Here is a 12,718-nt window from a genome sequence, read left to right on the forward strand (position 1 = left end):
AAGTAGGAACAGATGCGTGTATACCAATGCTAGGAGTATAGTTAATAAATTTGATGAGCTTGAAGTGCTAGTCAAGACATCAAAGGCAGATATTGTTGGGACATCAGAGACGTGGCGTCACACAGATATAAGCAGTGCAGAATTGGAATTTGGGGAGTACGTGTACAGAAAGGATAGACAGAACAGGAAGTGAGGAGAGATTATGCTATTAGTTAAGAAACACATAAAATATAAGGAAGTGCATCCAATTATTGGTGGTGGACAATACAGTGTTGAGGCTGTTTGGTGTGACAAGCACTGGGAAAGTAAAAATGAGTGTGTGATAGGCCTAATGAATCTGATGATGAGTATAATGAGCAATTGTGCAGAGAAATAGTGTGCCAGTAAATCAGAATGTTTTATAATGGGGGGATTTTAACTTTCCAGATATTGACTGGAACTTGTGGTTGGTCACTCGCACACTAACAAGACTTTTGTGGATTAATTGGATGACTGTGTTCTATAGCAACCTGTGCAAGAGGCAACCAGAGGGATTAATACTCTTGATCTAATTATCAGCAGTGATTATTCATGCATTAAGAATTTGCAGATAAAGGAACCACTGGGTGACAGTGATCACAATGTATTGATGTGGGAATTACTTAAAGATGTAATTACCATCAGGGCTAAAGGGAAGGGTTTTTGCTTTCGTAAAGATGACTAGAGGTCCCAGACAGTTTTTAAATTCTGTAGTGGTATCAACTGATAATGTTACCCACGTTGAATTCTAAATGGGAAGCATCCAGGGACTTAATTTTAGCGGCTACTAGGCTTTTCGTTCCAACTAAGAAATATTGTTCAAAGTTTAGGCCTAAATGGTTGTCAGATGAATTAATGAGGCTCGTGGCAGACAAGAATGTATGGGATGCATATAAAGTATCAGGTGATATAGAAGCCTATGGCAGGTATAAACAAGCCTGTAATCAAGTCACAAAGGAGGTTAGGCAGGTGAAGGCAGATTACAAGAAATCTTTGGCAAAGCATGCAAAGAAGAACAGCAAAGAGTTCTTTACCTATGTAAACTCTACAAGGAAAGGGATGAATCAGATTGGACCACTTAACATAGATGGATTGACTATTGATGATCATGCTCAGCTGGCTGATAAACTGAATGAGTATTTTGCATCTACATTCACACGAGGAATTATTCAATGAGCGTAGTGCCAGAAGTTTATCAAATGCCGACAGCGAGCTAAGTAATTTTGTAATAACAGAGCAAAGTGGAGGAGAAATTGATGAAGTTAAACACCTGGGGTGGATGGGATCTATCCAGTTATATTAAAGGAGGTAGCAAAGGAAGTAAGCAAACCCTTAGCCTTATGAGAGCTTCCTTGGACTCAAGATACCCATGGACTGGAGATATGCAAATGTGTCACCAATTCACAAAGGTGGTTCAAAAAGTGACAAGTAACTACAGACCTGTTAGTTTAACTTGTGTTCAGGGGAAAATAATAATGGAGTCACTGGTTAAACAAGCATTGCAGGATCTAGACAAGACTGCAGTAATAGTTAAGACACAGCATAGGTTTGTTAAAGGGAGGTCTTGTTTGACCAATTTGATTGGATACTATGTGGTCACAAAGGAGCTGAATGCCAAAAATAATTTTGATATCATATACAGGTACTTGGATTTCAGGAAAGCTTTTGATACTGTTGACAGGGAAGACTGCTGTACAAAGTGGAGAGGTATGGCATTAAGGGCAAGTTGCTACAATGGATAAAGGGATGGTTGAGTGGGAGATGACAGTGTGGTAATCACTGCACACTGCTCTTCATGGAGAAATGTTATAAGTGGAGTTCTCCAGGGTTTGGTGTTAGGCCCATTGTTGTTTTGTATATTTATCAATGATATTGATATCAGGTTTAATGTCGAAGTTTGCAGATGTTACACACATTGGCAGGTCTGTTGACAGTAAATGCAGTATGCTACTCCAGCTGGATCTAGATAAGTTGGGAAAATTTGCTGAAAAGTGGCAACTGAAGTTTAACACTGACAAATGCAAAGTACTGCATATGGGTTACAATAACCGAAGAGAAACGTACCAACTGTGTGGCACTACACTCAGGGAAGTGGAAAAGACCTGGGAGTTATTGTGCAGTCAAATATGAAGTTCGCTGAGAGTGCAGACGGCTACCAGGGCAGGTCATGGAGTCTTGTCAATGATATATAGGAATTTTGATAGCAGGGACAGGGAGATGATTAACCAATTATACAAGCCAATGGTCAGGCCACACTTAGAGTACTGTGTACAGGTCTGGATGCCTCATTTTAGGAAGGATGTAAAGTTGCTAGAACGAGTACAAAGAAGAGCAACAAGATTGTTGAAAGGAACAAATGGGTGCTCTTACCAAGAACGGCTTAAATTTTTCAAATTGCAACGCCTGGAGAGTAGGCACCTGCGAGGTGATCTGATTGAGGTGTATAAAGCCTTGAATATGTTGAGCGAGCTGAATGCTGATGGGATTCTTTCTCCTGCTCAGAGTAAGAACCTGAAGGGGCACAGTTTCAAATTGAGGAAAGATAGTTGCAGAATAGATATACAGAAATTTGCCTTTAGCTAGCAGGTAGTTGATGATTGGTGGAACAGGCTTCCATCTTTTGTTGTAGAAGCTAATATCCTAAATAAATTTAAGGCTGAGCTGGACAGGCATTTGGAACAAATGGAGGGGTGAAATGGGAGGTTTTTTTTTTTTTTTTTGGCCGATGCTATATAAGCTTGCGTTCTTGCATCGTATGCCTCTAATGCGAATGGATTCTCCTGCATCACCTAGTTATTGCACTTCCACTGGTGGGTGTGAACTCCCATCTCTTTTGGGACTCAATGTGTAAACAGTGGACTTGGCGTACCATCCCATGGTTGTGGATGTGTACTCAGAAATGGCCATGCTGGTGATTGCGACTTATGAGTAGACAAACGGCCAGAACATAAAAAAAACATACACTACTCTCTTTCACACACATCTAGCCTATTTACAAAGCACTGTTATCTTCACCGTGAAATGATGCAGAGTTAAACTAAAGGTGCTACCCAAACATACATGTGTATATGAAAATGACAGCTCTTAGAACAAATGTTCATTCAAACCCACCTAGTGTCTGTGAAGAACAGTAGCACTGCAAAAGGGCCAGATATGTGATTAGTGTGTGTGTGTGTGTCTGAATTGTGTATGTTGTGTTGTTCTGGCCACCTGACTACCTAGATGCATCAATCACCAGGGGAGAGATGATTCTGGGTACTCATCCATGCAACAGGAAGGTGGGCCAGTCCCAGTAAAACATGTACTGTTTCAATATGAGATTGACCCACCTGATGTCAAAGGTGGGCCAGATTCCCAAGGACCTCAAACATACACCTGAGCAGTGAAACATTAGTCCATACATACCAGGAGTTTTAGTTTTTGCCAGAAAAAAATGTCCAATATTAAGCAACCACCACCTGCTTGGATAGACACCATGCATGATGGGTCCATGGACTTGTGTTGCTTGTGCTACACACAAGGGTGTCTGTCAACATATTGCAGAAGGTATTTGGACTCAACACGTTTCGTCGAACCAACATGTTAACACCACAGCATTTGCCGTCGACGATGACCAACAGGGAGAATGGGCATCTTGTGGGTTATCTGCTATTGAACCATGTGTCTGAATTGCAATGCATCATTTAAAATACTGTTCTTGCATTCCTCATGTACTGCAATATCAACTGTTGCACAGCAACCAGCTGTTGAGCCTGTACAACCATGTTATACCCTTCTCTTACCACAAAGATCCGCCTTGCATGACCCTTTAGTTTTGTTGGCGGAAGGTAGTTTGACCCATTACACACCATTCTTTGTACACCTTAACCAGTGGTCCACGCACAATTGAAAAGGTATGCTGTTTCCAATATGAATATATATATATATCCAGTCTGCCTTCGAATGCATTGACGTCCAGCCCCTCCTTCAGCTATGTGAGGAGGGAGACCAAATTAAAGGAAATATCCTTGAATTCTTAAAGTCGCTTCTTACCTGACGGTGAATAAAAAATCCTTCACTAGGAAAGGCCTTTTAGTTCCCCAGGGCAAAGTTCTTTCTGGGCTCCTCTTTATTGTTGCTATCCACCCATTCCTGTGCCAGGAAACGAATTTTCTCAGCTACACAGATGATTTGAAGCTCCTCTATCGGATCCATGGGACCAACCAACCCGAGACTGCTTCTGACATCATCAACAACAGCCTATAAACTCTTATGTACTTAGCACAGTTCTCTCCAGATTAACCCAAAAAAATCTGCGCAAATGGTGTTCTCACTCTATTCACACCCAACTCAAGTAAACTTGAAAATCCATGGAGCCTCCATCCCTCTGGTAACCAAGCACAGAGATCTCAGGGTCATCTTTGACCCTAATCTCAGCTTTAAACACCATGTTGCAGATATTCACAAGGTCTGCTGATGCTTGCCAAAAACACCTCTTTCATGTCAGAGTCTCAGTTCACCCTTCAATATATTTACTGGTTTCTTCAGCCAGTCATTACCTACAGATCTGAAATCTGGGCGTCGGCAGCAAAAACCATGCTCCCTCGGGACTCTTCGCCCTCCGCTTCCTCGTCACCATTAAAATGATAGTGGGTGAAATCAATACCCAAGTTTTTGGCAGATTTGTAATTGGAGAATCCCCCACTGAAACCTTTAAGGGCCCTCCCCTCCCCTCTTTAGAGTCTGCGGCATGGAGGCCCATGAAGGCCACAGATTCCTGCCAAAGGAGATGCATCAAAACGTCCAAGATACGAATGCTGACTACAAGAAATTCACCGAGGACAAAGCCTACAGAAGACGTATCATTAGGGAGCAGCTCTCATCTTCAACTGAGTGACTGTCACTGTTTTTCATAGATCGTTTTGTGGATATTGAAAAAAAACCCTGTTTTCATGTGTTTACAACTTATTTTTTCGTTTTTAGAATTTTAGTTAGTTTCTATGTTAAACCCCTAGCATTCTTGCTGTTATGGGTATTGCATCAGGCATCCATGTAAAATTTATTTTCGCTGATTGCAATAAAGATATTAGCACCCAATGCATGAGCCCCACAATCATTCCTTCTGAAACTCAGTGATATCTTTACTATGTCCCATAATTGCTACTTTATCACTTTGACTTGCACGACCAGCTGTAAATTATCACTGCTCTTGCATGTGATGCTGTTCAGCTTATTATACTGCAAGCTACATGGCATAACCCCTGGCATGGTGCCGTGAAGGGTATTGTATGGTCGTGGTACCTGCGTGTACCGGTGAACTGTACAATAAAGATCTTATTTATAGTCCAGTATGGATGAAGTGGTCATAACTCAGCAATTGCTGGGTGTAGATTCAGTGCATTTATGTGCAGTTTTCTGGGGTGAGTGGAGTCTACAGCTTGTAGAGATAGTAAGACAGCAACCCCACATCTACAATCTACAAAATATGCAAATATTTGAGTGCAAGCCCTGCTGTTTTCAGACAAATTCTGAATCAACATCACAACTATTAGTCAATGATACAAATTTGCAATAATTGCAAATTTGTATCATTGACTAATAGTTGATGGAAATAGTGCTGCTCAGTTGCCTTATATACTGTATTCAGGAAAGGGATTAAGCACACTACACTTGATTATAATTTGGAAGGTCCATGTGAATACATACATATATATATACAGGCATACCTCGGTTAACGTTACCTCTGATAACGAAGCCTCGATATAACGAAGTCCGCAATTTCAAGCCCCATTTAACATAAAAAAATATTCCAATTTAAGGCCAAAGCCCGACAATCATCCGATTGGTGACTGACGGCGACTCGTTACGTATTCCCGAGTGCTCCCGAGCTGCGGGCATGTCTGTTATAACAGTTTTGCGTGTCAATCGCGTAATTTAGTTGTTGTTTACATGATTGACGTTGTTTCAGTGTGGCGCATTGCAATAATCGACGTAGGTTCTTTATAGCATTACATAACGTAGATTTTGTAAATTTTAATAGAAATATTTTTGTTTTAGTTAATTAAAATGTCAGAATCAAAGAAAAGAAAAGCAATTTCTTTGGAAACTAAACTAAATATCGTACGACGTGTTAAAAGCGGCGAAAGAAAATCCGATGTGGCACATTCTTTAGGATTAGCGCAATCAACTTTAACAACCATACTAAGTCAATCAGAAAAAATAAAACAGTCTGCTCAGAATTGTACAGATGTTACAGCGGCAAAATTAACTCGCTTAAGGAATCCAATTTTAGAAAAAAATGGAGAAAATGTTAAGTTTGTGGATAGATGATATGTCACAACGTCATATGCCTTTAAGTCAAATGGTGATTCAAGAAAAAGCATTACATATTTTTGTTTAATCACCTGAAATCTAAACAAACTGAAGAAATTACGGAAACCTTTGGGGCTTCTCGTGGTTGGTTCGAGAAATTTAAAAAACGGGCCAGGATTCATAGTGTAAAATTAACAGGAGATTTAAAAAAGGTGCTTAAATGACATTGAAAACGTTTTAAATTTTTTTAGTGAAAATGATCCCGATTTAGGAAGAAGTGTTATAGTTAAGCGATCAGTGTTAAATGCAATAACTCCGTATAGGCAATTGTTAAATGAAAGAGAAAAAAAGCATAAACAATCAACTTTAACCTCATATTTTAAAATGTGATTTCACTTTGTATGTAAGTTGACTGTTTATTTAATAAAACTTTTCTTTGTTCGAAAAAAAGCTTTTCATTTTCTTTACGTAGGAACGTATCCCTATTCTGGCCATAGTATTTTTACCTCTGAAAACGAAGTTTCGCTTAACGAAGTAATTTCGTGGAACGCATCCTATTCGTTAATCGAGGTATGCCTGTATATACAAATCTCTCTCTCTCTCTCTCTCTCTCTCTGGTCAGCATGCAACATTTTTATTCTGAAGAAACTGCATAAAATTCATATTATGGCAGAATGTAAATCTTTTATTATATAGTGTTTCAATTAAAAGGCACCAGAGCCGAGCCTACCTTGATCAGTTTTATGTTTATGTTGATTACCTAAACTATCATATTTGGCCTGAAATTTTTAGACTTCATGTTAAAACTGAACTTAGGTTTTTACAATTTCTAAATTAAAATTTTGCCTATACAGCTAGTTTTTCTTTGATGGGAAAAATTTTGCTTCTCTCAGTTTAGTATAAAAACAATATTGGTGTACTTCTGAAAATAATGTACACCCTTTTATTTGAAATAATTTTTTTAAAAATTTCTTTACAATGGTGTTAGAGTGCAAACACAGCACAAAACTGCCAGCTGCATGTACTGTAATAGTAGTTTTTTTTTTTTTTTTTTTTAGGAGCATCAGTGACGAAGGCCATATTCCTCCACATATACTGTAAATAGCATGTTCTGTCATTGATTTTCTGTTTTCTGGGCAAAAAACCAGAGTTCCAGAGAGGAAAAACCCATGCTACTCTCATTTGAGACAGACTAACTCAGCCATATTGTGAAACAGCCCCATAAAAGTTCCTCACGTCATTGAAAAGACTCATACTCAGGTCTTTTCCACCCAGTGTGGGGAGGATGGTAATCTTACCAGCTGTGCTGCGAGGGCTGTGTACTGAAGAGCAAACAACAACCATTGCTTTTGTTTTTCTTCACACAAGATCAGTCAATTCTTTTCAGACATACAGTGATATCCTACAGTTAAAAAAACAGCTTATTAGGCAAAATTTCAATTTGAAAATTGTAAAATCTAGAGGATAGTACTTATCCAATTTTAAAAACAAATTCAAAAATTTTAGCCCAAATGACAAAGTTCAGCCAAAAACTAACCTAAAAGTAAGGGAGATACAATCTGAAGTCTTTTAATCAAAACACCCTGTGTGTGTACAAGGTTAAGGTAATAGCTCTGAACATACTGACATGCATTTTGTTTCTCTGAATTTTACTTCCATAACAGGATCATTGTAGGCACATTTTATATTTTTTTAAATGATATTTATTTTAAAACACTTTTTTGTTTCCCTTCTTCACCTTAAACACAGTTTATGCTATCAGCAACAAAGTTTTTTACTAGATTTTATAAAATTCCTTACAATGTTGGTAATAAATTTAATTTTAATATACATAAAGCTTGTAAAACACAAGCTTTATGTCTATTAAAAAGCATTGCCAGAGCAATACTTTTCCTTGTTGAAATTATGATTCAAAAGGAAAGTAGGTAAATGAACATTTTTCCTTTAAAAATGGTCCCAGGCAGGTAAAGGAATAGAAATATAGAAACATTTTCCAAATTGGGAATTTCCCCGTATTCTTCTGAGCCATAATATTTTCTTTCTGTGACTCAGCATTTCTTTATCCTCTTGTATATTTACCCCAGATATGCAGCATGAACACAGAAGCAATAAAGAGTAAACTCATCACTAGTACTGGAACAGGTCCTCTAAAAGTAACAAAAAAAAATAATAAAAATAAAATAAAAATAATAATTAGGTGCCAAAATAAGAACTCATTTGAAAACCAAAATCCTTACTGTTAGTGCTAGATTACAGTTACTGACATTTCTTAAGTTTATTTTGCAACTAGTCAGTCATTGCTAGAGTGAAATTCTGTAATGGATATGTTGGAAAGAAATAAAAAATCAATCCATCTTAAAATGCTTTTAGCACAGAGGCATTTTTGAATATTTTTCATTGAATATGTATTTTTCTCCACTAGTCAATACAATGTTTTTACTCTGTAACATTAAAATATTATTTTCATTTTTATTTCCATATACAAATGTTCAAAAGTTCATAATGTTATTTGTAAAAGAATAAGAGTTTACATCAATATGATATGTAGAACACTTCCGTATGATACTCTACAGAAATTAAAATGAAAACAATTAAAAAAGATGTTCTATGTATCATATTGAGATCAATGTAGAACGTATTGAGCATTATACTCTGGTCCATACTATATAATGCTGTTATGTGTGAATATTTCTGGGTGAATTCATGATATTAAAATTAAATTGTCACATTCACAGTCATAGCAGTTAAACTTAAAAAAAAAAAAAAAAAGAAAAGAAAAGACAGCATTTCGGTAAGTTACACTGTCCTATTCCTACTCTTCTTAGAGGGAATAGGTATCCTGTGTGTTATCAGACACTCAGTCTAAAACACTGATGGATCCAATATCTTTCTATAACAGAAGATTTAGGAGAAGTCCGGTTGGCCTGCCTCCCTAAAATCCACTCATGCACACCTTCTCGATGGTAAGCCCTGTTACATCACTAAGGTGGCAACGGACATATAGAGCGGTTCTCTTCAAGATGCCTGGTGAGCGTGAAGAGGAAAAGACCAAACCCTCCAGCATATGACAGCATGACAAAACAAATGGCCCTCAGTCCCCAGTGGATTTCACTCCCCCTCTTATGGCAGTGAGAGGATCAGAATGGAAGCAGAGGGTGCTAAGAATCTCTGGGTATGACCAGGCTGCCATGCACGGAAACTGAACTTGGCCTGTTACAATATAAGATCACTCATCAGTGAAGATCAGGATATTAGAGCTGGAAAAGGAATTAGAAAATGTGAATTGGAATATCATCGGTTTGGCTGAAACAAGAAGAAGAAAGGAATTACTTATAAGTTTACCAAGTGGAAATCTGCCGTACACCAATAGAAACAGTGAAAGGGGTGAAGGTAGAGTTGGGTTTCTGGTCCATAAAGTTTTAAAAAACAACATTTTGGAATTCAAAAGTACATCACCAAGGGTGTCACAAGACATATTCAAGATTTCTAAGAGGTACAAGCTAAAGGTTATAATGATTTAAGCACCAACATTGAGCCATGATGATGAAGAGGTTGAAGAAATGTACACCGAAATTGAGTCTTCTAGATGAGCAGAGAACCCACTACACTATTATTATGGGGGACTTCAATGCCAAGGTTGGAAAATGGAAAAACAGCACAGAAAGGGGAACTATAGGAAATTTTGGAATTGGTGAAAGAAATGAAAGAGGCAAAAGACTTGTGGAATTTGCAGAATTTCAAGGATTGTAGTAATGAACACTTTTTTCAAGAAAAGGGTGAACAGAAAGTGGACATGGAAGAGTCCAAATGGATTAACAACTAATGAAATCGACTTCATCCTCACTAACAGAAGATATATTGTGAATGATGTTACTATCCTGAATAAGGTAAATGTTGGAAGTGATCACAGAATGGTAAGATGTACACTTGATATAGATGTAGGAAAAGAAAGGAAAAAAACTAACTCGAGTAAATAATACAAAGGTCTTTGAGATAACAGAAGAGGAGAAAAAGCAGTATGTACTGGAACTTAAGAACAAGTTTGAGCTTCTGCAGACTGCTCAGGACCAAGATATCGATGAGGAATATTACAACTTTATGAACGTGATAAAGCCCAAGAAACCAATAGGGAAAAAGAAATCCAAAGAAGAAAAAATTAGTCAAGAAACATTAGCATTAGCATTAGTAGAGGCATTTGATGCAAGAAAGCAAGCTTATGCAGCATCAGCCAAAAAAAAAAAAAAAAAAACCCACTTCCACTTCACCCCTCTGTTCATTCAAAATACCTGTCCAGCTGAGCCTTAAACTTATTTAGGCTATCAACCTCCACCACAAGGGATGGCAGTCTGTTCCACCAACCAACCACCCGCTGGCTAAAGGCAAATTTCCGCACGTCTATCCTACATCTGTCTTTCCTCAATTTGAATTTATGCCCTCTCAGGTGATTTTTCTGAGCTAGAGGAAGAATCCCATCAGCATTAAGCATGCTTAAACCATTCAAGGCTTTATACACCTCTATCAGATCACCTCGCTGGTGCCTAGTCTCCAGACACTGTAATTTGCAAAACTTAAGCCTTTCTTCGTAAGACCACCCCTTTGTTCCATTCACTAATCTTGTTGCCCTTCTCTGTACTCGTTCCAGCAGCTCTACATCCTTCTTGAAATGAGGCCTCCAGACCTGTATACAGTACTCTAGGTGTGGCCTGACCATTGCCTTATACAATGGAATAATCACCTCCTTAGCCCTGCTGGAAAAATTCCTGTATATCATTGACAATACTCCATGAGCTACTCTTGCAGCCCGTCTGCACTGCTCAGAGAACTTCATATCTGCCTGCACAATCACCCCCAAACTTATTTAGGCTATCAACCTCCACCACAAGGGATGGCAGTCTGTTCCACCAACCAACCACCCGCTGGCTAAAGGCAAATTTCCGCACGTCTATCCTACAATGTCTTTCCTCAATTTGAATTTATGCCCTCTCAGGTGATTTTTCTGAGCTAGAGGAAGAATCCCATCAGCATTAAGCATGCTTAAACCATTCAAGGCTTTATACACCTCTATCAGATCACCTCGCTGGTGCCTAGTCTCCAGACACTGTAATTTGCAAAACTTAAGCCTTTCTTCGTAAGACCACCCCTTTGTTCCATTCACTAATCTTGTTGCCCTTCTCTGTACTCGTTCCAGCAGCTCTACATCCTTCTTGAAATGAGGCCTCCAGACCTGTATACAGTACTCTAGGTGTGGCCTGACCATTGCCTTATACAATGGAATAATCACCTCCTTAGCCCTGCTGGAAAAATTCCTGTATATCATTGACAATACTCCATGAGCTACTCTTGCAGCCCGTCTGCACTGCTCAGAGAACTTCATATCTGCCTGCACAATCACCCCCAAGTCCCTTTCATTCTCTACCACTGTCAGTGTAGTACCACAGAGTTGATACGTTGCTCTGGGGTTGCTGTTTCCCATGTGTAGTACTTTACATCTGTCAATGTTAAACTTCATTTGCCACCTCTCAGCCCATCTGCTCAACCTTTCCAGATCCTGTTGCAGCAGCATAGTGTCAGTAGTGTCCTTGACAACCCTGCCAACCTTTGTATCATCTGCAAACTTGAACATTAAGCTTGATATACCATCATCAATATCATTTATAAATACAGAAAACAATAATGGACCCAACACTGAGCCCTGAGGGACTCCACTAATAACATTAGTCCACGATGAGCAGTGTCCATTGATTACCACTCTCTGTCTTCTCCCCCTCAACCACCCCTTTATCCATAGCAGCAATTTGCCTCCAATGTCACACTGCTCCAATTTGTGTAGCAGTCTTCCATGTGCAACAGTATCAAAAGCCTTTCTAAGATCCAAGCATATAATATCAAAGTTATTCCCTGCATCCAGTTCTTTTGTGACTGCCTCATAGTATCCAATCAAGTTGGTCAAGCAAGACTTCCCCTTAACACTTATGATGAACTGAAGGCGAAAAATGGAGAGCAAGATAAACACTGACAAGGAGAAAATTGAGTATACTGAGTTATGCAAAGCCATTAGAAAGACTCAGAGGACATAAGATTTAACACAAGAAAAGTAGAACAAGCATTAAGGGAAAACAAAGGATTTAAATCAGCAGCCATGAGCAGTAACACAGAAAGACAAATGACACTGAAACTGAAGAATATCGATGGTGTACTTATAAACAGCAGAGAAGGCATAATTCAAATAGCAGACGACTACTATAGAGAATTAAACAAGGAGCGAGGGAATGATGCCAGCAGTGAAGAAGATGGATTGCAAATTAGCAACACATACGACATACCAGATATTCTTCCTGATGAGGTAGAACATGCATTGAAGAAAATGAAGAATCAGAAAGCCCCAGTGGAAGATGAAGTTACTGTAGAG

The 12,718-nt window shown here is 38.7% G+C and overlaps 1 protein-coding gene across 1 annotated transcript in view; it reads right to left on the reverse strand.

Annotated features, from left to right (window-relative positions):
* Positions 1–8,121: 8,121 nt before the first annotated feature.
* Positions 8,122–12,718, reverse strand: part of LOC150075714 (protein transport protein Sec61 subunit beta-like) — a 59,293-nt gene continuing 54,696 nt past the window's right edge. The window contains exon 4 of the mRNA XM_090387102.1: positions 8,122–8,456. Within this exon, the coding sequence (XP_090243228.1) occupies positions 8,369–8,456 (88 nt within the window). The 3' untranslated portion in view covers positions 8,122–8,368. The remainder of the gene's footprint in view (positions 8,457–12,718) is intronic.

This window comes from Mastigoproctus giganteus, chromosome 13 (genome assembly GCF_048544385.1).
Source record: "Mastigoproctus giganteus isolate SK-2022 chromosome 13, ASM4854438v1, whole genome shotgun sequence".
NCBI classification, from domain to species: Eukaryota; Metazoa; Arthropoda; class Arachnida; order Uropygi; family Thelyphonidae; genus Mastigoproctus; species Mastigoproctus giganteus.